The sequence below is a fragment of the Schistocerca gregaria genome, chromosome X (assembly GCF_023897955.1).
Source record: "Schistocerca gregaria isolate iqSchGreg1 chromosome X, iqSchGreg1.2, whole genome shotgun sequence".
In the NCBI taxonomy this organism is placed as follows: domain Eukaryota; kingdom Metazoa; phylum Arthropoda; class Insecta; order Orthoptera; family Acrididae; genus Schistocerca; species Schistocerca gregaria.
In genome coordinates, this window is record NC_064931.1 from 333,231,998 (window position 1) to 333,253,887 (window position 21,890).

At 42.4% G+C, this 21,890-nt stretch overlaps 1 protein-coding gene across 5 annotated transcripts in view; it reads left to right on the forward strand.

Moving 5' to 3' along the window:
* The window catches only part of LOC126299573 (glycine receptor subunit alpha-3), a 386,589-nt gene that overhangs the window by 223,531 nt on the left and 141,168 nt on the right, over positions 1-21,890 (forward strand). For all 5 annotated transcript variants that reach the window (XM_049991580.1, XM_049991579.1, XM_049991581.1 and 2 more), the window contains 2 exons: positions 20,793-20,943; positions 21,040-21,122. In XM_049991580.1, coding sequence (XP_049847537.1) covers positions 20,793-20,943; positions 21,040-21,122 — 234 coding nt within the window. The remainder of the gene's footprint in view (positions 1-20,792; positions 20,944-21,039; positions 21,123-21,890) is intronic.

A 21,890-nucleotide genomic window follows, 5' to 3' on the forward strand; every position in this document is an offset into this window, starting at 1 on the left:
TGATATTATGATGGCGTTACTAGACGGTAAACGATAGCACCATCTGCAAACAGTCGGTTCCTTCATAAGAATGAAAAACTAGTTGTGATTAACAAGAACGACATTTTCTGAATCCGTGCTGACTATGTGTCAATAGCTCGTTTTCTTCGAGGTACTTAGCAATGCTCGAACACAGTATATGTTCAAAACCCTGATTCAAAACGACGTCAGTGAAAGGGTTCTGTAATCCAGTGTATTACTCCTATTAACTCTCTTGGGTATTGGTGAGGCCTGTGTAACCTTCTAGTCTTTAGGTGCGGATCTTTTGCAGAGCACGTGATTGTAAGTAATTGCTAAGTATAAAGCTATTAAATCAGCATAGACGGCCCATTTGGGACACACACACCGCACAAAAGTGAGCAGTAGTTGATACTACCTGCAGAAATACAGAAAGAGATGGTAATGGGAGGGTATTGATGAATCTAGCGATGTATTCTAGCTCAGAAAAAACTGTGTTCTTTGATACAGGTAGCTGAGGTTAGTGGAATTTGGAAGCTAAGACAGGTACTGCAAAGATATACTGTAGACAAATGAAACTTATAAATCTACTTAGAGTGTGGCGTATCGTGTATTAGAATAGCCGTGGTTTTCGGAGTTGCACGCGAACAGTTGTTATAAATACACATAGAGTACCATGGAGGGGGCCGGCCGATGTGGCCGAGGGTTCTAGGCGTTTCAGTCTGGACCCGCGCGACCGCTACGGTCGCAGCTTCACTGCTTCTTATTACGTGAACTTCGGCAACAGCTTTCAGTTGTTTGTTTATTTTTCAAAAAAGGAAGTTGCATTGAAAACTATTTTAAAAAAGCATTAGTAGTCATTTATATTTTGTATTGAACTGACATAATCAAATAGAATTCTGCTAAAAAAATGCATTAATTTCGCTGCAAATCCTTCGAAAGACGCACGGTGGGTTACTTAATTTCGGAGATCGTACTAATTGTGATTATCTTCCTAAGGCGATGGTCAACAGCATGTACAAATTTTAGAAAATGCGTAACACCGTGCTGTCTCTAATAATGTTACTTTATTTTGCTACCCGTTGAACCATAATCAACGACAGGATAATTATCACAGGTGTATCAAATGTCATACATGCTCTGACATGTTACCACAGAGAACCATAATTGTAAAGAAGGTCAAAAATTGTGACAAGATTAAAATTTGATATTATAATCTTGCCATAGCTTAATAAGCTACCACAGAAAATCAAAAAATGTGAAAAGATTAAAATGTCATATTTTAATTTTGTCACAATTTAATAAGCTACCGCCGGCCGCGGTGGTCTCGCGGTTAAGGCGCTCAGTCTGGAACCGCGTGACTGCTACGGTCGCAGGTTCGAATCCTGCCTCGGGCATGGATGTGTGTGATGTCCTTAGGTTAGTTATGTTTAAGTAGTTCTAGGGGACTGATGACCTCAGATGTTAAGTCCCATAGCGCTCAGAGCCATTTTTGAACCATGGAGGGGGGCCATAGTGGTTGCACACTCCCATCGTTTATGGGGCTATGGGGAATACATTTGTGTGTTTAATTAGAACAGTTGCAATGTGAGGCATTTTCTCCTAAAAGATCCAGAGATCTTTTTATTCAGTTACCACTTGCTCACACAGTTTCATCTGGCATTTGTGACTCTTATCACTGACTATGTTTTCATTTACTCCTACATCTACATGATTACTTTGGATTTCACAATTAAATGTCTGACAAGTGGTACGTCGAACCATCTTCAAGCTATTTCTTTACCGTTCCACTCCCGAACAGCGCGCGGGAAAAACTAACACTTAAGTCCTTCTTGGCGAGCACTGATTTCTTTTAATTTATTAGGATGATCATTTCTCCCTATGGAGATGGATGATGAAAAAATATTTTCACACTCTGAAGAGAAAATAGGTAATAAATGAAAAGCACCAGTTTGCTTTTGTTCTACAATATTACTTTTATTGTTAACCAGTTTTCTGCTTACAAGGCCATCTTCAGACATTTGCTGAATATTATCACCAAAGTTAAATGTTAGCAGACAACATTGGAAGAGAAGTAACACATCTAGACTGAAGTAGAAACGTGCAGTAAGTAACATCTTTGCAATGAAAAAGTAAAAGCTGAAGAGTACATAAATAACTTTTTCATTGCAAAGATGTTACTGTATGTTTCTACTTCAGTCTAGATGTGGTACTTCTCTTCCAATGTTGTCTGCTACCGTTTAACTTCTTTGGTGATAAATGTCTGAAAATGGCCTTGAAAGGTGAAAACCAGTTAACAATAAACGTAATATTGTAGAACAAAAACAAACTGGTGCTTTTCATTTATTATAATGTTGTTCTACCAAGAACCGACGGAAGGTTCTGTTAATATGAGAAAATAGGTAATTGAAATTTCATGAGAAGATCTTGTCGGAGCCAGAAACGCCTTTGTTGTAATGATTACCACCCCAACTCGCGTATCATATCCGTGACACTCTACATCTACATCCATACTCCACAAGCCACCTGACGGTGTGTGGTGGAAGTACTTTGAATACCTCTATCAGTTCTCCCTTCTATTCCAGTCCCGTATTGTTTGTGGAAAGAAAGATTGTCGATATGCCTCTGTGTGGGCTCTAATCTCTCTGATTTTATCCTCATGGTCTCTTCGCGAGATATACGTAGGAGGGAGCAATATATTGCTTGACTCCTCGGTGAAGGTATGTTCTCGAAACTTCAACAAAAGCCCATACCGAGCTACTGAGCGTCTCTCCTGCAGGGTCTTCCACTGGGGTCTATCTATCATCTCCGTAACGAAGCTCGCTGCTCTCCGTTGGATCTTCTCTATCTCTTTTATCAAACCTGTCTGGTACGAATCCCACACCGGAGAGCAGTATTCAAGCAGTGGGCGAACAAGTGTATCGTAGCCTACTTGCTTTGTTCTCGGACTGCATTTCCTTAGGATTCTCGCAATGAATCTCAGTCTGGCATCTGCTTCACCAGCGATTAATTTTATATGGTCATTCCATTTTAAATCACTCCTAATGCCTACTCCCAGATAATTTATGAAATTAACTGCTTCCAGTTGCTGACCTGCTATATTGTAGCTATGTATTCGCAGCACATTACACTTGTCTACATTGAGATTCATTTGCCATTCCTCGAACCATGCGTCAGTTCTTTGCAGATCCTCCTCTCTCCCCTATTCCGGGATATTACAAAACAAGTTGGCCGTCTCTGAGCTTTTCCGATGTCTCCGGCGATCCTATCTGATGCAAATCCCACACACGCAGCAGTACTCCAGAAGAGAGCGGATAAGCGTAGTGTAGGCGTCTCTTTGGTAGACCTGTTGCATTTTCTACCTGTTCTGGCAATGACTCGCAGTCTTTGGTCGGCTTTCCCCACAACATTAATTATGTGACCTTTCCAATTTAAGTTATTCATAACTGTAATCCCAAAGTATTTAATGAATTTACAGCCTTTTCGTTTGTGTGATCTATCGTCTAACCGAAATTTAGGAGTTCCTCTTACTACTCAAGAAGGTGACTTCATACTTTTCATTATTTATAGTCAACTGTCATTTTTCGGCCATACAGATATCTTGTCTAAATCGTCTTGCAATTTTTTGTGATCATCTGACGACTTTACAAGACGGTAACTGACAGCATCATCTGCAAACAATCTCAAAAGGCTGCCAATATTGTCTCCTAAATCGTCTATGTAGATCAGAAACAGCAGAGGCCTATAACACTTTCTTTGGGAACCCCAGATATTACTTCTGTTTTGCCCGGTGACTTCCCGTCAGTTCCTACGAACTCTGACCTTTCTCATAGTAAATCACGAATCCAGTCGCACAGCGGAGACTGTACTTCAAAGGCACCTAATTGTATTAGAAGTTACTTGTGAGTTAAGGTCCCAAAAGTCTTCTGAAAATCTAAAAATATGTTATCAATGTGACATCCCATGTCGATAGCACTCATCACTTCGCGAGAATAAAGAACTAATTTTGTTTCACAAGAACGATATTTTCTGACTCGCTATTGGCTACTTGTCAATAAATCGTTTTCTTGGAGGTAATTCATAACGTTCAAGCGTAGTGTAAGTTGTTCCAAAACTGTACTGCACATCGACGTTTGCGATATGGGTCTGTAATTCAGAGGATCACTCCTATTTCCTTTCTTGTGTACTGGTGTGACTTGTACTACTATCCAGTCTTTACGTACGGATTTTTCGATGACGGAGCGGTTTTATGTGGTTGGTAAGTACGGAGCTATTGTATCAGCATACTATGAAACGAACCTGACTAGTATATCATCTGGGCAGGACACCTTGCCTTAAATAAGTGATTTAAGCTGCTTCACTACACCGAGCATATATACACTACTGGCCATTAAAATTGTAAACTTGCTACACCAAGAAGAAATCCAGATGATAAAAGGGTATTCATTGGACAAATATATTATACTAGAACTGACATATGATTACATTTTCACGCAATTTGGGTGCATAGACCCTGAGAAATTAGTACCCAGAACAACCACCTCTGCCCCTAATAACGGCCTTGATACTCCTGGGCATAGAGTAAAACAGAGCTTGGATTGTGTGTACAGGTACAGTTGCCCATGCAGCTTCAACACGGTACCACAGTTCATCAAGAGTAGTGACTGGCGTATTGTGACGAGCCAGTTGCTCGGTCACCATTGACCAGACGTTTTCAATTGGTGAGAGATCTGGCGAATGTGCTGGCCAGGGCAGCCGTTGAACATTTCCTGTATCTAGAAAGGCCCGTACAGGACCTGCAACATGCGGTCAAGCATTGTCCTGCTGAAATGCAGGGTTTTGCAGGGATCGAATGAAGGGTAGAGCCACAGGTCGTAACACATCTGAAATGTAACGCCCACTGTTCGAAGTGCCGTCAGTGCGAACGAGAGGTGACCGAGACGTGTAACCAACGGCACCCCATACCATCACGCCTAGTGATACACCAGTATGGCGATGACGAATACACGCTTCCAATTTGCGTTCACCGCGGTGTCGCCAAATACGGATGCGACCATCATGCTGCTGTAAACAGAACCTGGATTCAGCCGAAAAATGACGTTTTGCCATTGGTGCACTCAGGTTCGTCGTTGAGTACACCATCGCAGGCGCTCCTGTCTGTGATGCAGCGTCAAGGGTAACCGGAGCCAACTGTTCGCGCAGATGGTTGTTGTCTTGCAAACGTCCCCATCTGTTGACTCAGGGATCAAGACGTGGCTGCACGATCCGTTACAGCCATGCGGATAAGATGCCTGTCATCTCGTCTGCTAGTGATACGAGGCCGTTGGAATCCAGCACGGCATTCCGTATTACCCTCCTGAACCCACCGATTCCATATTCTGCTGACAGTTATTGGATCTCAACGAACGCGCGCAGTAATGTCGCGATACGATAAACCGCAATCGCGATAGGCTACAATCCGACCTTTATCAAAGTCGGAAATGTAGTGGTACCCATTTCTCCTCCTTACAAGAGGCATCACAACAACGTTTCACTAGGCAACGCCCGTCACCTGCTGTTTGTGTATGAGAAATCGGTTGGAAACTTTCCTCATTTCAGCACGTTGTAGGTTTCGCCACCGGCACCAACCTTGTGTGAATTCTCTGAAAAGCTAATCATTTGCATATCACAGCATCTTCTTCCTGTCGGTTAAATTTCGCGTCTGTAGCACATCATCTTCTTGGTGTAGCAATTTTAATGGTCAGTAGTGTACTTGTAAATTACTTATGTGGGCAGTAGTTCTTGATTCGAATTCTGGAATATTTACTTCATCTTCTTTGATGAAAGAATTTCAGAAAATCGTGTTGAATAAATCTCCTTTAATGGCACTGTCATTCGTAATATCACCATTGTTATCGTGGAGTGGAGGTATTGATTGTGCCTTGTCGCTGGTGTACTTTGCATACGACCAGAATCTCTTTAGGTTTTCTGCCAGATTATAAGACAGAGTTTCGTTATGGAAGCTATTAAAAGCATCTTGCATTGAAGGTTACGCAACCATATACAACCGCTCGCTCACCGATAGATCTGTACCTACAGATTGGAAAATTGCGCAGGTCGCACCAGTGTTTAAGAAGGATAGTAGGAGTAATCCATCGAACTGCAAACCTATATCATTGACGTCGGTTTGCGGTAGAGTTTTCTAGCATATACTGTGTTCAAACATCATGAATCACATCGAAGGGAACGATCTATTGATGCGTAATCAACATGGTTTCAGAAAATATTGTTCTTGTGCAACGCAGCTAGCTCTTTATTCGCACCAAGTAATGGCAGCTATCGACAGGGGATCTCAAGTTGATTCCGTATTTCTAGATTTCCGGAAAGCTTTTGACACCGTTCCTCACTAGTGACTTCTAATCAAGCTGCGGGCCTATCGGGTATCGTCTCAGTTGTGCGACTGGATTCGTGATTTCCTGTCAGAAAGGTCGCAGTTCGTAGTAATAGACGGCAAATCATCGAGTAAAACTGAAGTGATATCAGGTGTTCACCAGGGAAGCGTCCTGGGACCTCTGCTGTTCCCGATCTATACAAATGACCTGCGTGACAATCTGAGCAGTTCTCTTAGGTTGTTCGCAGGTGATGCTGTAATTTACTGTTCAGTAAGGTCATCCGAAGACCAGTATCAGTTGCTAAGCGATTTAGAAAAGATTGCTGTATGGTGTGGCAGGTGGCAGTCGACGCTAAATAACGAAAAGTGTGAGGTGATCCACATGAGTTCCAAAATAAATCCGTTGGAATTCGATTACTCGATAAATAGTACAATTCTCAAGGCTGTCAATTCAATTAAGTACCTGGGTGTTAAAATTACGATCAAATTCAGTTAGAAAGACCACATAGATAATATTGTGGGGAAGGCGAGCCAAAGGTTGAGATTCATTGGCAGGACACTTAGAAGATGCAACAAATCCACTAAAGAGACAGCTTAAACTACACTCGTTCGTCCTCTGTTAGAATATTGCTGCGCGGTGTGGGATCCTTACCAGGTGGGATTGACGGAGGACATCGAAAGGGTGCAAAAAAGGGCAGCTCATTTTGTATTATCACGTAATAGGGGAGAGAGTGTGGCAGATATGATACGCGAGATAGAAGTCATTAAAGCAAAGACGTTCTCCGTCGCGGCGAGACCTTTTTACGAAATTTCATTCACCAACTTTCTCTTCCGAATGCGAAAATATTTTGTTGAGCCCAACCTACATAGGTAGGAATGATCATCAAAATAAAATAAGAGAAATCAGAGCTCGAACAGAAAGGTTTAGGCGTTCGTTTTTCCCTCGCGCTGTTCGGTAGTGGAATGGTAGAGAGATAGTATGATTGTGGTTAAAAAAAATGGTTCAAATGGCTCTGAGCACTATGGGACTTAGCATCTACGGTCATCAGTCCCCTAGAACTTAGAACTACTTAAACCTAACTAACCTAAGGACAGCACACAACACCCAGCCATCACGAGGCAGAGAAAATCGCTGACCCCGCTGGAAATCGAACCAGGGCGTGGGAAGCGAGAACGCTACCGCACGACCACGAGATGCGGGCGATTGTGGTTCAATGAACCCTCTGCCAGGCACTTAAATGTGAATTGCAGAGTAATCATGTAGATGTAGATGTAGACGCTAAATTTCGAACTTTTGTAAAACTTTGCCAATAATGGGTATTTTGCGTTCTTGTAAATTTGACATGCTTTTTTGGTTGCTTCTGCAACAGTGTTCTGACCTGTTTAGTATACCATGCGGGATCAGTACCATAACTTAATAATTTATTTGGTATATATTTCTCAACTGCAGTCCATACCATTTCTCTGAATCCAAACCAAATCTGGTCTACGCTTACATATTGAAACTGTAAGGAGAGGAAACCGTCTCTTAGGAAGGCGCCAAGTAATTTTTATCTGCGTATTTAAATAGATGTATTTTGCATTTATTTTTGGTGGGTTTGGGTGTTATACTATTCAGTCTGGCTAGATTGAGGTCACCACCAACTATAATTGTATGAGTGGGGCACCTATTTGAAATGAGACTTAGTATTCTTTGAACTGTTCAGCAGCTGGATCATCTGAGTCGGTTGGGGGGGGGGGCGGAAAAAGGAACCAATTAATAGCCGCAGTGGGATACCAACCTGACTGTTGCCCGCCATAAGGCCCGATTGGGTGCCATTTCATTGCCGGACGGGGTGGCCGAGCGGTTCTAGGCGCTACAGTCGGAAACCGCGCGACCCACTACGGTCGCAGGTTCTAATTCTGCCTCGGCCATGGATGTGTGTGACGTCTTTAGGTTAGTTAGGTTTAAGTAGTTCTAAGTTCTAGGGGACTGATGACCTTAGAAGTTAAGTCCCATAGTGCTCAGAGCCATTTGAACCATTTTTGCCATTTCATTTCATAGCAGGAACTCTTGGATTATCATCCTCGGCATCCTTACAGCATAGCGGTACATCGACGATATTCTACGCCCCGTTTTGTTTCCCTTCACGTCAAGCCACTGTTCGTCTTCATACTTGCCAAACCCTACCTTGGCCAGCAAGCTTCCGGATCTCTCTCCAAATGAGAACGTTCGGAGCATTATGGACAAGGCCCTATAAGCAACTTGGGGTTTTACTATCTAATGCGTCAGTTGGACAGGATTTGCAACGATATCCCTCAGGAGAACATCCAATAAGTCTGTCAATCAATGCCAAGTCGAATAACTAGTTGCAGAAGGGCCAGAGGTGGACCAACACTTTATTGACTTGCTCAGTTTGTGGGGCTCTTTATCTCAAATAAACCATCCAATTTTTCTGAAATTGTTGAAACTGTAATGATTTGATCGTCTGAACATGTACATCAGATCTACCGATTTCCGTCCCATTTGGATAATTCCTTCGTGCTGCGCCGTTTGTCTGTCTTTGTGTGTGTGTGTGTGTGTGTGTGTTCCTTAGACTGTAGTTTATGTTGCTTGTAATACTTCCTTCATTTAAATAACAATAAATACAGGAGACACACTGATCTACTTAGTTTTCTTATGCTTGACGTCCATCATTGCTACAGACCTGCTTGTTACTATAGCTTCACATTTCAACTTTGTCCTCTCCTGTTGTCCAATTTACGTCTTGTGTCAGATTCATTATTTATACGTCTGTGTTTCTTTTCGCCTGCTTCATGTGCTGTATTTTTAAATTTATTCCTTTCGTCAGTTAAATTTAATATCTCCTGTGTTATCCAGAAATTCAAATTATGACTTGTCTTTGAGCCTGTTTGATACTTTACTGTCTTCACTATTTGATCTATCAGAGCTAACCTTTTGTCTTCTGATGTATTTATTTTCTCTATTTCTGTCAGTTGTTGCGTAAAGCTGCTCTCTTTGAAACTCTCAACATCTTCTCGGTGTTTCAACTTGCCCCTCTCCCATCTCCTTAATATCCTGCGTTTCTCCAGTTTCGCAACTAGCAAATTATGGTAAGAGTCCATATCTCCTCCTGCAGAAGTTTGACATATTTAAAACATGGCCTATAAATTTTTGTCTTACCATTGTACAGTGTACTTCAGAACTCTTATTACAAGCTTCTAGAGGTTGTACAGGGGACTTAGTAGATAAGGTGTTGCTATGACTCCATGCCCAGAAATGTGCCGTTTGGATTACCGCTTCGCGGTACGCCCACTAAACAGAGAAGATGGCACCACCGTCAGTCCGTGTTGTAATTGTGACATCACGTACCATTTACGTTCGACTACAATAACGGCTACGAGAAACTGGCACTTTCGCAGTCAGGAAGGTTGACTGACTCCAAGGACGAGCAGCACCTTCGACTTTGAAGAGGTCGTCCCTCGTCACGTAAACGAGAACAAATACTCGCAACATTGCCCATACCATGGCTGTCTGTAGAGCACACGTCACAGCTCATTGTCTCCGCACCGTGTGTGCCATGAAGCAGGAGATTTGAAAGTGATCGGACCTTCAAACGTGTTACGTACAAATCGCACATTTCCAAACATGAATTCCTTAACCTTCCCCATTACGTCCTCTCTATAACACCTAGAATTTTGAAACACCCTGTACAAACTCTCTGAAACCTGCCTGTGTTCCCAGGTGCCTTCCACGCATACAACCTTACGTCATAATTATCTGAAACCAATTTTTTGCAATGATAAAGCTATGCTCTGTGCAAACTTCTACCAAGCGCCTTTCAATCATTTTTTGCAGTCCACACTCACCTAGTATTTTACGTTCTTTTTTCCTACTATCGAGTTCCAGCCCGTCATCATATTTAAATTTTTATCTCCCTTAATACACTGAGTAACTTCCTTCATTACATCACACTTTTTTTCAGTCTGATCATCAGCAGCGGCAGCTGCGGAACTACTAGGCATGTCTATGAGAAGTGACCATAAAGGTTTAATTATCACTTCGAAAAAATAGAGTTCCGTAATTAATTTGTGATACGAGTGGTGTTATAGGGCACTGAACGGTAAGGCCAATTTTTGTCTGTTTGCAGAACCTGCGACCGTAGCAGTCGCGCGGTTCCGGACTGAGCGCCTAGAATCACCAGACCATCGCGGCCGGCGCAGATAGAGTAGCTACTCGTCTAGCGGCGTGCAGCAATATTGTCACGTACCGTTTTCAGTGTGAACAAGGACTGCGTACATGTATCTGCAAACAGACAAAACATTAATTGCCTAACTTTATTTTTTTGAGCTGATAACTGAAATCTTCTGACTATCATTCGTACTTCTAATACTGAGATGGGTTGTGGCTTTGTGTTTATCTTGTCTGCGGTGATCCGCTCACCATGCCGTTCATTGTGGTTTACCCTCCTCGTTCCCATTTTCCCGTTCATCATTAGACCTGCCTCTACATAACCCTTATTTAATTTTGTGTTGATAACCCTTTACTCACGAGACCAAAAATCCTGCCACCGCATTTCAGTGATTCCAAAAATACCAAACTTCACATTATCCATTTCCCTTTTCAAGCTATCTATACGATAAGGGATCAAAGAGTTCGCTGTCAGTTCTGTAGAGCACCATATTTGTTTTCTCTGATGACAAAATCTTCCTGAGTAGTCCCCATCGGGGACTATTTTACCGGCGGAATATTACACACAGGTTGATGTCAGCATCGTTAAACCATACGGATGAGTTGCATCACTTCGGGAAATAAACTAAGAGGCCAAAAGTCAGGAAAAAGGTTGTCCCGTATGAGACGCCCGAAATTTGCGAAAAGATGTTGTGCATGGCGCGAGTTCAAACATATCTGAGCAGTCTATTGCAGACATTTGCGCAGTGAACAAGGCCGCACCTCGCGAGTTCACAAACTTTGAACGTGGACTGGTAATCGATGGTTCATACCGTATCGGAGATTACACAGTAATTAGGGTTTCTGAGGTCAGCCGTGTGTAGCGTGGATTTTCAGCATTGCAGAGACGGTGTTACGAAACATGTAAACCACCCTACAGGATGACCAAAAATTTTTGATGAAGGATGTCGCGTCGTCTCTGCGAGCCACACGGCAAGGCCTCAGAAACCCACGTCTACCAGGACTGTAGGAAGGCAAAGGCACTGCATAGCCTTCATCAGCCCACAACCGACTCGTATCACAATACCTTCCCACGACTTTTCGACATTCATTCTACATCAGCTGTATTTTCCCTAGAGCTGTAAAACAGCCGCAGTATACCATACACTGTTGTAAGTAAGCATATACTACGGTAGTTTTCGTAGTAGCGTGGGTGAGTTAAGATCGGGGTGTGTAACCATAGGAACATTTTTGTTCTACATACTCATCCTCTTATCTGTTACTTAAGAATAAACGGTATTTATAGGAAAGTGGAATCTGTCAATGTTTAACTCAAGTTTTATTCGAGTATTGTTGATATGTGACGTGAAACAGAGGGCTGTTGTAGTAAAAAAATTACAGATTTATCATGTAGTGTTAGAAAACGCAGTATCCTAAAAAAAAAGTTTAAATTAAAGAAAACCGCAAAACCAAAGCATATCAAACGTCGCTTCAATACTTCGTCGAGCTTATCTAAAACATGTTTCTGCTACTCATAAACAACTTTCACACTTATCAATGATAACAGGAAACTCTAGCGCCGGCCGCTGTGGCCGAGTGGCTCTAGGCCCTTCAGTCCGGAACTGCGCTGCTGCTATGGGTGCAGGTTCGAATCCTGCGTCGGGCATGGTTGTGTGTGATGTCCTTAGTTAGTTAAGTTTAAGTTGTTCTAAGTCTAGGGGACTGATGACCCCAGATGTTAAGTACCATAGTGCTTAGAGCCATTTGAACTATTTTGGAAACTCTAGCCTTTGGTCATGATGGTCGAGTACAAAATAACAACACTAACTATATAGATTATTTTATGTTTGTGTATGTATACTGTACTTGCGTCAAAAGATATTGCTTTGGTTACATCAAACCGCAGAAGTTAACCGATGAATTAACTTTTATTACTTGTTAAATGCAATGTATATTTGTAAGGAAATAAAATAAGCAACCGACTAACACTGAACGCTGTGCGGCTACAATTATGCGCAAAGCGAACAAACAAAAAACAATGAGAAGTCGTCGGCCCCCAGTTTCTCTCTCACACATTCACTTATGTTTCTTTCCCTACCAATGCCACGAATACTACCGTAATTCTACCAATTGACATAGCCAGAGGAATCATTCGGACTACATAAAAGGTTGCTGCTGCTATTCAAAAACCATATGTTACTCACTCACTATAATGACGGGCCTGCCTTGGCCCGAGGTAGCGGATTTAAGCTGTTTTGAGCGGTTCCTCCTGAAGTCCTCTCGGTTTGGAATGGTTTTTCTTGGCGTGTTGGTCTGTCCTCTGGTTTCTGTGGATGCAGCAGCTTATCTGCCGGCTGATTCCTGCGGCTTCTTGATTTTCCTCTTCTTACTGCTTCCTGGCTGCCCGAATTCTATTTTCTTCAGGCGGGAGTAGTCCACTGGCGGCGTCTGCGTCCGGATATACTTGACTGCTTCCTCAGTCATGTATTTCCAGTCCTCGTCCGTGAAGATCGGGTGCTTGTTTATGAGCTCCAGATGTCCACGCCTGACGATTTCCCTCCCGTGCAGCTTCTGGTTTAAGGGTTCGCACCCCCAGTGGAAATCATAAGGTTTGTGAGGAAGGGAGGGATGTTATCTACCGTGATAGGGTAAGGATAATCATGATGGGGGTAGCTACCGTCTCGCAGGGAATCGGCGATCTTGCTGAGTCTGGCTTCTCCACAGGTACCCTTTCAATGTTGCCGGTTAACAATTCGCAGTAGTGGTTGTCAAACTGCGGCCCTCGGACAGCCCACGGCTCGAATCAAGTATTCGTGGGGCCTGCGGTTCTCAGCAGTATTTTCTCGTAATACTAGATTAGTACCCGGCGTTGCCTGGATATGTATTTACTCCACTCTTCTACTAGTTCATCTCTTTCTTTCCGGTCTCTCCGTCCCTCAAATCCTTGACCCTGTACAATCTCCATACCCCTCTGTCCGTCATCTGCTTCGCCTTCTGACCATCTCCTCCTCTCCCCCTCCAATCCCATCATCTCCTCCACCCTGTATTTGTCCATCTATCCTCCTCCCCCTCTCTCTGTCCATATCCTCCTCCCCTCTCCCTCAACATCTCCCCTGCTTTCTTTTTTCCACCCATCTCCTCCTCCCCCTTTCTCTGTCCATTCTCCCCATCTCTCTGTCCATCTCCTCCTCCCCCCTCCCTCAACATCTCCCCTGCTTTCTTTTTTCCACCCATCTCCTCCTCCCCCTCTCTCTGTCCCTTCTCCCCATCTCTCTGTCCATCTCCTTCTCCCCCCTCTCCTCCACTTTCCTTTGCATCTTCTCCTCTCCCCTCACTCTGTCCATCCCCCCGTTCCGTTATCCATCTCGTCCTCCACCTATCTGTGCCCATCTCCTTCCCCCTCGCTGTCTGTCGATCTCCTCCTCCTCCTTCTCTCTCCACGTTATCACGCTCACACTAATAGGACGCTGGTGGTTCTTATCCCCACAGTATTTCTCTTCATGGAGAAGCAATAAAAACTTTGAGGTTCGCCGATGACATTGTAATTCTGTCAGAGACAGTAAAGGACATGGAAGAGCAGTTGAACAGAATGGACAGTGGCTTGAAAGGAGGGTATTAGATGACCATCAACAAAAGCAAAACGAGGATAATGGAATGTAGTCGATTTAAATCAGGTTATCCTGAAGGAATTAGATTAGGAAATGAGATACTTAAAGTAGTGAAGGACTTTTGCTATTTGGGAAGCAAAATAACTGATGATGGTCGAAGTAGAGAGGATATAAAATGTAGACTGGCAATGGCAAGGAAAGCCTTTCTGAAGAAGAGATATTTGTTAACATCGAGTATTGATTTAAGTGTTAGGAAGTCGTTTCTGAAAGTGTTAGTATGGAGTGTAGCCATGTATGGAAGTGAAACGTGGACGATAAATAGTTTAGACAAGAAGAGAATAGAAGCTTTCGAAATGTGGTGCTACAGAAGAATGCTGAAGATGAGATGGGTAGATCACATAACTAATGAGGAGGTATTGAATAGATTTGGGGAGAAGAAGAGTTTGTGGCACAACTTGACTAGAAGAAGGGATCGGTTGGTAGGACATGTTCTGAGTCATCAAGGAATCACCAATTTAGTGCTGGAAGGTAGCGTGGAGGGTAAAAATCGTAGAGGGAGACCAAGAGATGAGTACACTAAGCAGATGCAGAAGGATGTAGGCTGCAGTAGGTACTGGGAGATGAAGAAACTTGTACAGGATAGAGTAGCATGGAGAGCTGCATCAAACCAGTCTCATGACTGAAGACCACAACAACAACGACAACATTGTAATTAATGTGTGTACCAAATTTGGTTTAAATTTTTGCAGGGGTTTGGCTCTGAGCCCTATGGGACTTAACATCTGAGGTCATCAGTCCCCTAGAACTTAGAAATACTTAAATCTAACTAACCTAAGGACATCATGCACATCCATGCCCGAGGCAGGATTTGAACCTGCGACCGTAGCGGTCACGCGGTTCCAAACTGAAGCGCCTAGAACCGCTCGGGCAGGGGTTTAGGATGAGATTTTTACCCATGGCTTTGGCTGCGTAAGCTCACGTCAAATATATTTCACATATATTTAATATATTTCACATGTATTTGTACACATATTTCATCTGTATCTCTACCGAAATTCACCCTGCTCTTCGTTTCCACACAGCTCAAATTTTATCACGTTGTATTTTCTGAACTATGTACCATACAATAACATGATTTTTAGGTTCATTCAGTGATGTAATTAGATACTTTGTGCGAAATGTGTGTGAATAGAAATAGTAGTAAAGACGCAATAAAGCATTAAGTCATGCATGATCGGCGTTTTACACGCATCTCAGTATTTGAGGTCATATCTCCTGAACTACGTGGCGTGCAAAGATATAATTTTGTAGGCAGATTCAGTGACAGATATGTATATTGTCTGTGAAAGGTGTCGCGAATAAAGTTAGTAGCAACGAAGTAATAAATATAAACATCTTGAATGATGCTGCAGTTTTCCACGCATCTCAGTGTTAATGACATCGTATTTCCTGAACTATATGTCGTAGACTGATATAGTTTTTCTGGTACATTCAGTGGTATATGTGAATACTGTATGAATAATGTGTTGTGAATAGAGGTAGCAGCAAAGAAGTAATAAATCAAGGTGTCATGCTTCATGTTGTAATCTTACTGTATGAACAAGAAAAATGTAGTAAACGAAAACATTTTTTCCTTTCATCATTTTCTGGAGGATGCCAGCGAGAAAAATTTTCTTAAAGGCTTGAAATTACGTGCAAAGTTTGTTGCATCTTTGTAACTGATCTCATCCCTATACAGGGTGTTACAAAAAGGTACGGCCAAACTTTCAGGAAACATTCCTCACACACAAATAAAGAAAAGATGTTATGTGGACATGTGTCCGGAAACGCTTAATTTCCATGTTAGAGCTCATTTTAGTTTCGTCAGTATGTACTGGACAACGTGATCAAATTGTAAATTTTCACAATCAACATGTGTGGGCTGACGAGAATCCGCACGCAAATGTGCAATCACGCAATCAACACAGATTTTCTGTGAACGTTTGGGCCGGCATTGTTGGTGATGTCTTGATTAGGCCCCATGTTCTTCCACCTACGCTCAATGGAGCACGTTATCATGATTTCATACGGGATACTCTACTTGTGCTGCTAGAACACGTGCCTTTACAAGTACGATACAACATGTGGTTCATGCACGATGGAGCTCCTGCACATTTCAGTCGAAGTGTTCGTACGCTTCTCAACAACAGATTCGGTGACCGATGGATTGGTAGAGGCGGACTAATTCCGTGGCCTCCACGCTCTCCTGACCTAAACCCTCTTGACTATCATCTATGGGCGCATTTGGAAGCTCTTGTCTACGCAACCCCGGTACCAAATATAGAGACTCTTCGTGCTCGTATTGTGGGCGGCTGTGATATAATACGCCATTCTCCGGGGCTGCATGAGCAGGGATTCCATGCGACGCAGGGTGGATGCACGTATCCTCGCTAACGGAGGATATTTTGAACATTTCCTGTAACAAAGTGTTTGAAGTCACGCTGGTACGTTCTGTTGCTGTGTGTTTCCATTCCATGATTAATGTGATTTGAAGAGAAGTAATAAAATGAGCTCTAACACGGAAAGAAAGCGTTTCCGGACACATGTCCACATAACATATTTTCTTTCTTTGCGTGTGAGGAATGTTTCCTGAAGGTTTGGCCGTGCCTTTTTGTAACACCCTGTACACAGGATGACTAAAACGTGGGTATTCGCACCTCGTGGGCTACACTGCATTTTCACCCCACCACTTTGGTAGGTAGGTGATTCTTATCCTCACAGTGATGATCTCCAGACTGTAATTGATATGTGCAGCAGGTTTGATTGGAATAGGTCCAGTGGTTTAGAAGGAGATGTGGAATATATATCTGTGTAGCTGCCCTCTCAGTAAGAAACAAAAATACGTACAGAGACAGTAATATTTTGAAAATGCGCTGAATTTGAATTGACGCTGGTGAATTCGGCCGTGATGTAAGTAAAGTCGGCCTCTTACTTCAGGGGCAGAGGGGTAGGTAACGCGGCCACAGCGGGCTTAGAGGATGTGGGAGGGGGAATGTTTAATTGTTTGTCTTCCAATCCTGATAACCCACGACTCATACTGGTCATCTGTTATGGTATAAATTTTGCCACGGATGTGACATGGATTCGTGGATGCGCATTATGTAGACCATCATCTTCAAATGAGCTACATTTCTGTAGCAAAAAATACGAATTTAAATTAAGGTTGTTGTAATATAACTCAATTTTTGGAAGAAAAACGATGTTCAAAACATTTAGTAAACATCTGTGATCGGGTCTCATATTGCAAAATGCACTTAAACATAAGTACAGTTAATGTTATTAAATCAATTAATCGTCCGCTCACACAGACAACACAACTCTTCGTCAACAGTTTCAAAACTTCACGGTCGCTGAGGGTGGCAGCAGTCTGAGACAGAAAACAGTCGACAAGAAGTGCAACCTTTGACTATTGGTATTTGTGGGACGGCGGCCGGGACGTACTAGGGAGCCATAACATACTTATTTATGTCGGTTACCAATTAGTAATAATAATGGTACATGTGCGGCCCGAGTTGCGGCCCCATAATTTCAGTACTGGCTCTTGCGCAAAAACGTTTGACGGTCACTGCTATAGAGGAATAATACCGTAATCCATGTCCAAAAACAATATTTAATGAAACTACCACTCACTGTGTTAAGAATCTTAGCACTCTGTGACATTGACTCTAGGCACCTTTGACTATCTTCCTGGAAACCGATTTCCCACGTAGCTTCTATCAAAGTCGTTACTTCAGCTGTTAGCTACTGAACGGACGTCGCAAGACGTACGCTGGTGATATGCCAAAGGTGCTCAGCATGCAAAATCGCTGGTGAATTGCGAGACCGGATTTGATCACATGTGACACCTCTGATTCAAAATAAAAGCTTTGGAACCATTTGTGAAGCGTCTGGCCGAACATTGTTTTGTGGGAATAACGTTCCAAAATCGTCATTTTTTCCGTTTTCCGTCGTTCCTTAGTTGCTCCAAAATTCATGGGGATATGTTCCGTCTACATCTACACCCATACTCCGCAAGCCAACTGACGGTGTGTGGCGGAGGATACTTTGAGTACCTCTATCGGTTCTCTATGCAACTAAATGAAAAGCAGTTTGTTTTTTGTCATACGCCTTTCGCTTATTTTATTTATAAAGCATCTTCAGTGTTGTGTAGTAGTTACAGTATGCTACTACGTTACATATTGTCATGTTATTCTCCTGTTTTTTCAGATTAGAAACAACGAATTTCGTGAGATGAAATTATCGTTTCGTGTTACTTACGATTTCCAGTGTTGTCAGGACCACCCATAATGGACTAACATAGTTGCATAGACGGAACATACAGTAATGGAAATAAGTATTCATACACTAGAGCGTGGAAAAGTAAACTGCATTTAGTGACAAGCCGAAACCAGAAACACTAATTGGATATGCACTATACACATTGGCCAGTCGCCAATGCAGCTATGCTACTATATAGAACGAGAATGAATAAGCCTTTACAAAGCAAAATACAAAAGCGTCTGCCAAGTTCTCTACTGCGCTGGGAATTAAGTATTCATACACCAACAGAAAATGACACTTCTAACAAAGCCAGAACATGGTTAATACTTCGTATGCATACCCTTCCGATGTATTACTTCTCGCAACATCCGTGGCATGAAATGGAACAATTTCCTTGTAGTTTCCAACGTGATACGTTCCCATTCTCGAAGGAGAGCCTCTTTCAAAGAGGCCTTAGTACGGGTGTCGTGTTTTCTCACTCGCATTTCCAGCTCCATCCACAAGTGTTCGATGGGATTCAGGTCCGGACTCTGAGCTGGTGTTTTAAGAGTGTGTGGAGTGTTGTAGAGCAACCACATGCGGACAATTTGGGCCATATGTTTGGGATCATTGTCCTGTTAGAAGTAATAATTTCTAGGAAGACCCAAGGCGTCAACACTCTGTTGCAAGTTCTGTTTGAGAATGTTCATATACACAAATCTGTCCATGGTACCTTCCACAAACACTAATTTTCCGACACCGTAGGCTGACATACCATCACTCCACCACCTCCGTGTTTCACCGTGGGTTGAATGTTGTTTCGGTCGAGGTATGTATTCGGTCTTCTCCAGACCAAGATCCTGCCACCATTGTGCATGATATTAAATTTGCTTTCATCACTAAACAACACAGTATCGCAGAAGTCTGCTGTCTTGGATACATGCTGTTTCGCGAATTCCATCCGCCAATTCCTGTTCTTTTTGCTGATGTAGGGCTTTCGTCTCGGGACCCTGGCGCTGTAGCCCGAACGATTGAGAATGGTACGAACTGCCCTTGGAGTGTTGTCCTTTCGGAAGTGGTCATGCACATATGCAGATAGTGCCGACGCTGTCGTTTTCAGGTTTTTCTTGATGATTCTTAGTAGCATTCTGGTCTCTCTTGTTGTAAGATTGTGTGGACGACCGTGTCGTTCACTGTTTATTACTACATGTCTGTCCTTATATCGCTTAATAATAGATTGCACAGTCGCTCAGCTTCGTCCTATGATGTTCGCAATTTCGGCATACGACTTGTGTTGAACATATTAGGCGACAACGATGTTTCGTTCCTCAATGGTCGTTTCCTTCCCCTTGCAGCCCATTCTGCTGTTCCACGGCACCCAAGTCCGACGTGCTGTTGCTTCACGGCCGCCACACGACTGCACAAGTGTGGCATGCACTCCGGGACTGCGTCAGCCGTTTGTTTGGTTGAAAGTAGTCCACTGTATGAATACATTTTGCCCTGTCGTAGGCCGTGCGGAGTGTAACATATTTTATTCTCCCAGAATAGATTCATGGCATACGGGAAGCTTCATCACCAAGAACATGGTTATCTGACGCTACATCATCGTACTTATTCGTAAGGCGCTGTGGGTGATTTACTATCCCAACACACCATCGTAGTTTGTCACCACCTGCTGTATGAATATTTATTTCCATGACTGTACCTCCTTGAAACGTTCTAAGAATACATTGAAAGAAGGAAACCATTTCGGGTTCTACAATTTCCAACCGCCACTAACTGTGGCACCTAATGCTGCTCCATAGAGTCATACTAGGCGTCCGTCCTGTATGATGCTCAGCAATGCATTCTGGAAGACGACATTCGACTGAATAGTCTCTCGCATGCTCACCCACGGAGCCCCGTCTCTACTTACGTCATCTTCGACGAGATATGAAACCATAATCTTCCTTTTTCCCACATTTGAGAGGATCACTGTTCATATGCTCGTCAGCTCTTCTTCTCTGGGTTCTTCGTTGTTTCCCTGAATTGCTCCAGAGCTTGGCAGGATGAATTCTTTAAATAGCGTACATACGATTTACGTCCATCTATCTCCAACTGAATCTAGTGAAAAAAATGTGATATAAAGTAGGATATTTAAGAAGAAAATGTGTTATATGTTATATAGATGATATGACCGGCTGTGTGGTGATCTCATATAATGTAATGTAAATTAAATCTCATGGTCTGTGATTCCCTGAAAAGAGTCTATAATTACAATTAAGCTTTTTAGCACTGATTATCCTAATTTCCTTAAGCAATTCCAAATTTCCTGTGCCTACGAAAATTACTGTTTGTTATGATACCACAGTTAGAAGAATGCTTGAATAAATGTGTCCTAATTTTTCAGAATGTCAACAAGCCTCACATTTAACGACATTCTCCCAGAAGATCCGAAACTGTACGATAAAATGCGACCACCGAAGAAGGATGGAAGCCCAACAGTCGTTTATTTTCACGTTACAGTCATGGGTCTGGATTCCATTGACGAAAATGCAATGGTAATTAAGAAATTTCTTTTGTATACATACTTCACATCTTTCTATGACGCAAATATTTTTACTGACTTTGAAGCACTTACATACTGTGTGTTTCAGACGTATGCGGCTGACATATTTTTTGCTCAGACATGGAAAGATTTTCGCTTACGCTTACCAGAGAACATGACATCAGAATACAGGTATACGTCTTAGTTATCTTCTTACTTGTGCACCAGTATTTTAGTTGTTCAATTATTGCTCATTTTGCACTAATCTTTCGTGATTAAGAATATCCTGTCCACAGAAGCATAGTTAACTGATGTCGTACATTACAGTTTTTATCAGCCAGCCCTGCAGTTGCCATATAATTATAGCTCCAAGTGTTAGTGCATGGAGAAAATTGTAAGGATATCTGTTTTCAGGTCATGTGCGAAAAGGAAACTTAAATATTATTTCAGCTTGATTTTGTATCTGTTTCGGAATAATACAGAAACATGACAGGAAAACTGATTTACCGTTAATTAGACGATAAGTTAGACGGCTAATCAACACTTTCATGTTGCCTGCAGTTTGGTTTATTAAAAATAAAATTACTTTTCAATTTCACTGTACATAAATCGAACTTGTAAAAGGTTGTATTACGCCTGTGGTTTCAATAGCAGTATTCACACACCAAAAAGTAAGTGAAATCAAGTGGAATTAAATAAGTGTAAATGTCTGATATTAAACAAAGCTACAGACTTTCAAAGGATTTTAAGAGGTATTAGCTACGCAGTTTAATGCAGTTAACCGTAGACTTAGTCGTTCCTTAGGGAGTAATATTATCTTGATATATATGACTCATCAATTCTCTGTGAGAGTGGTAGGTGGATTTTGGCATTAGAAATAACATTCTAAACTATTCATTTCTTTCTGAATCTTGTAATGTCGTGTCTACAGGGACAGACAGCCAAAACGTACAAGAAGTC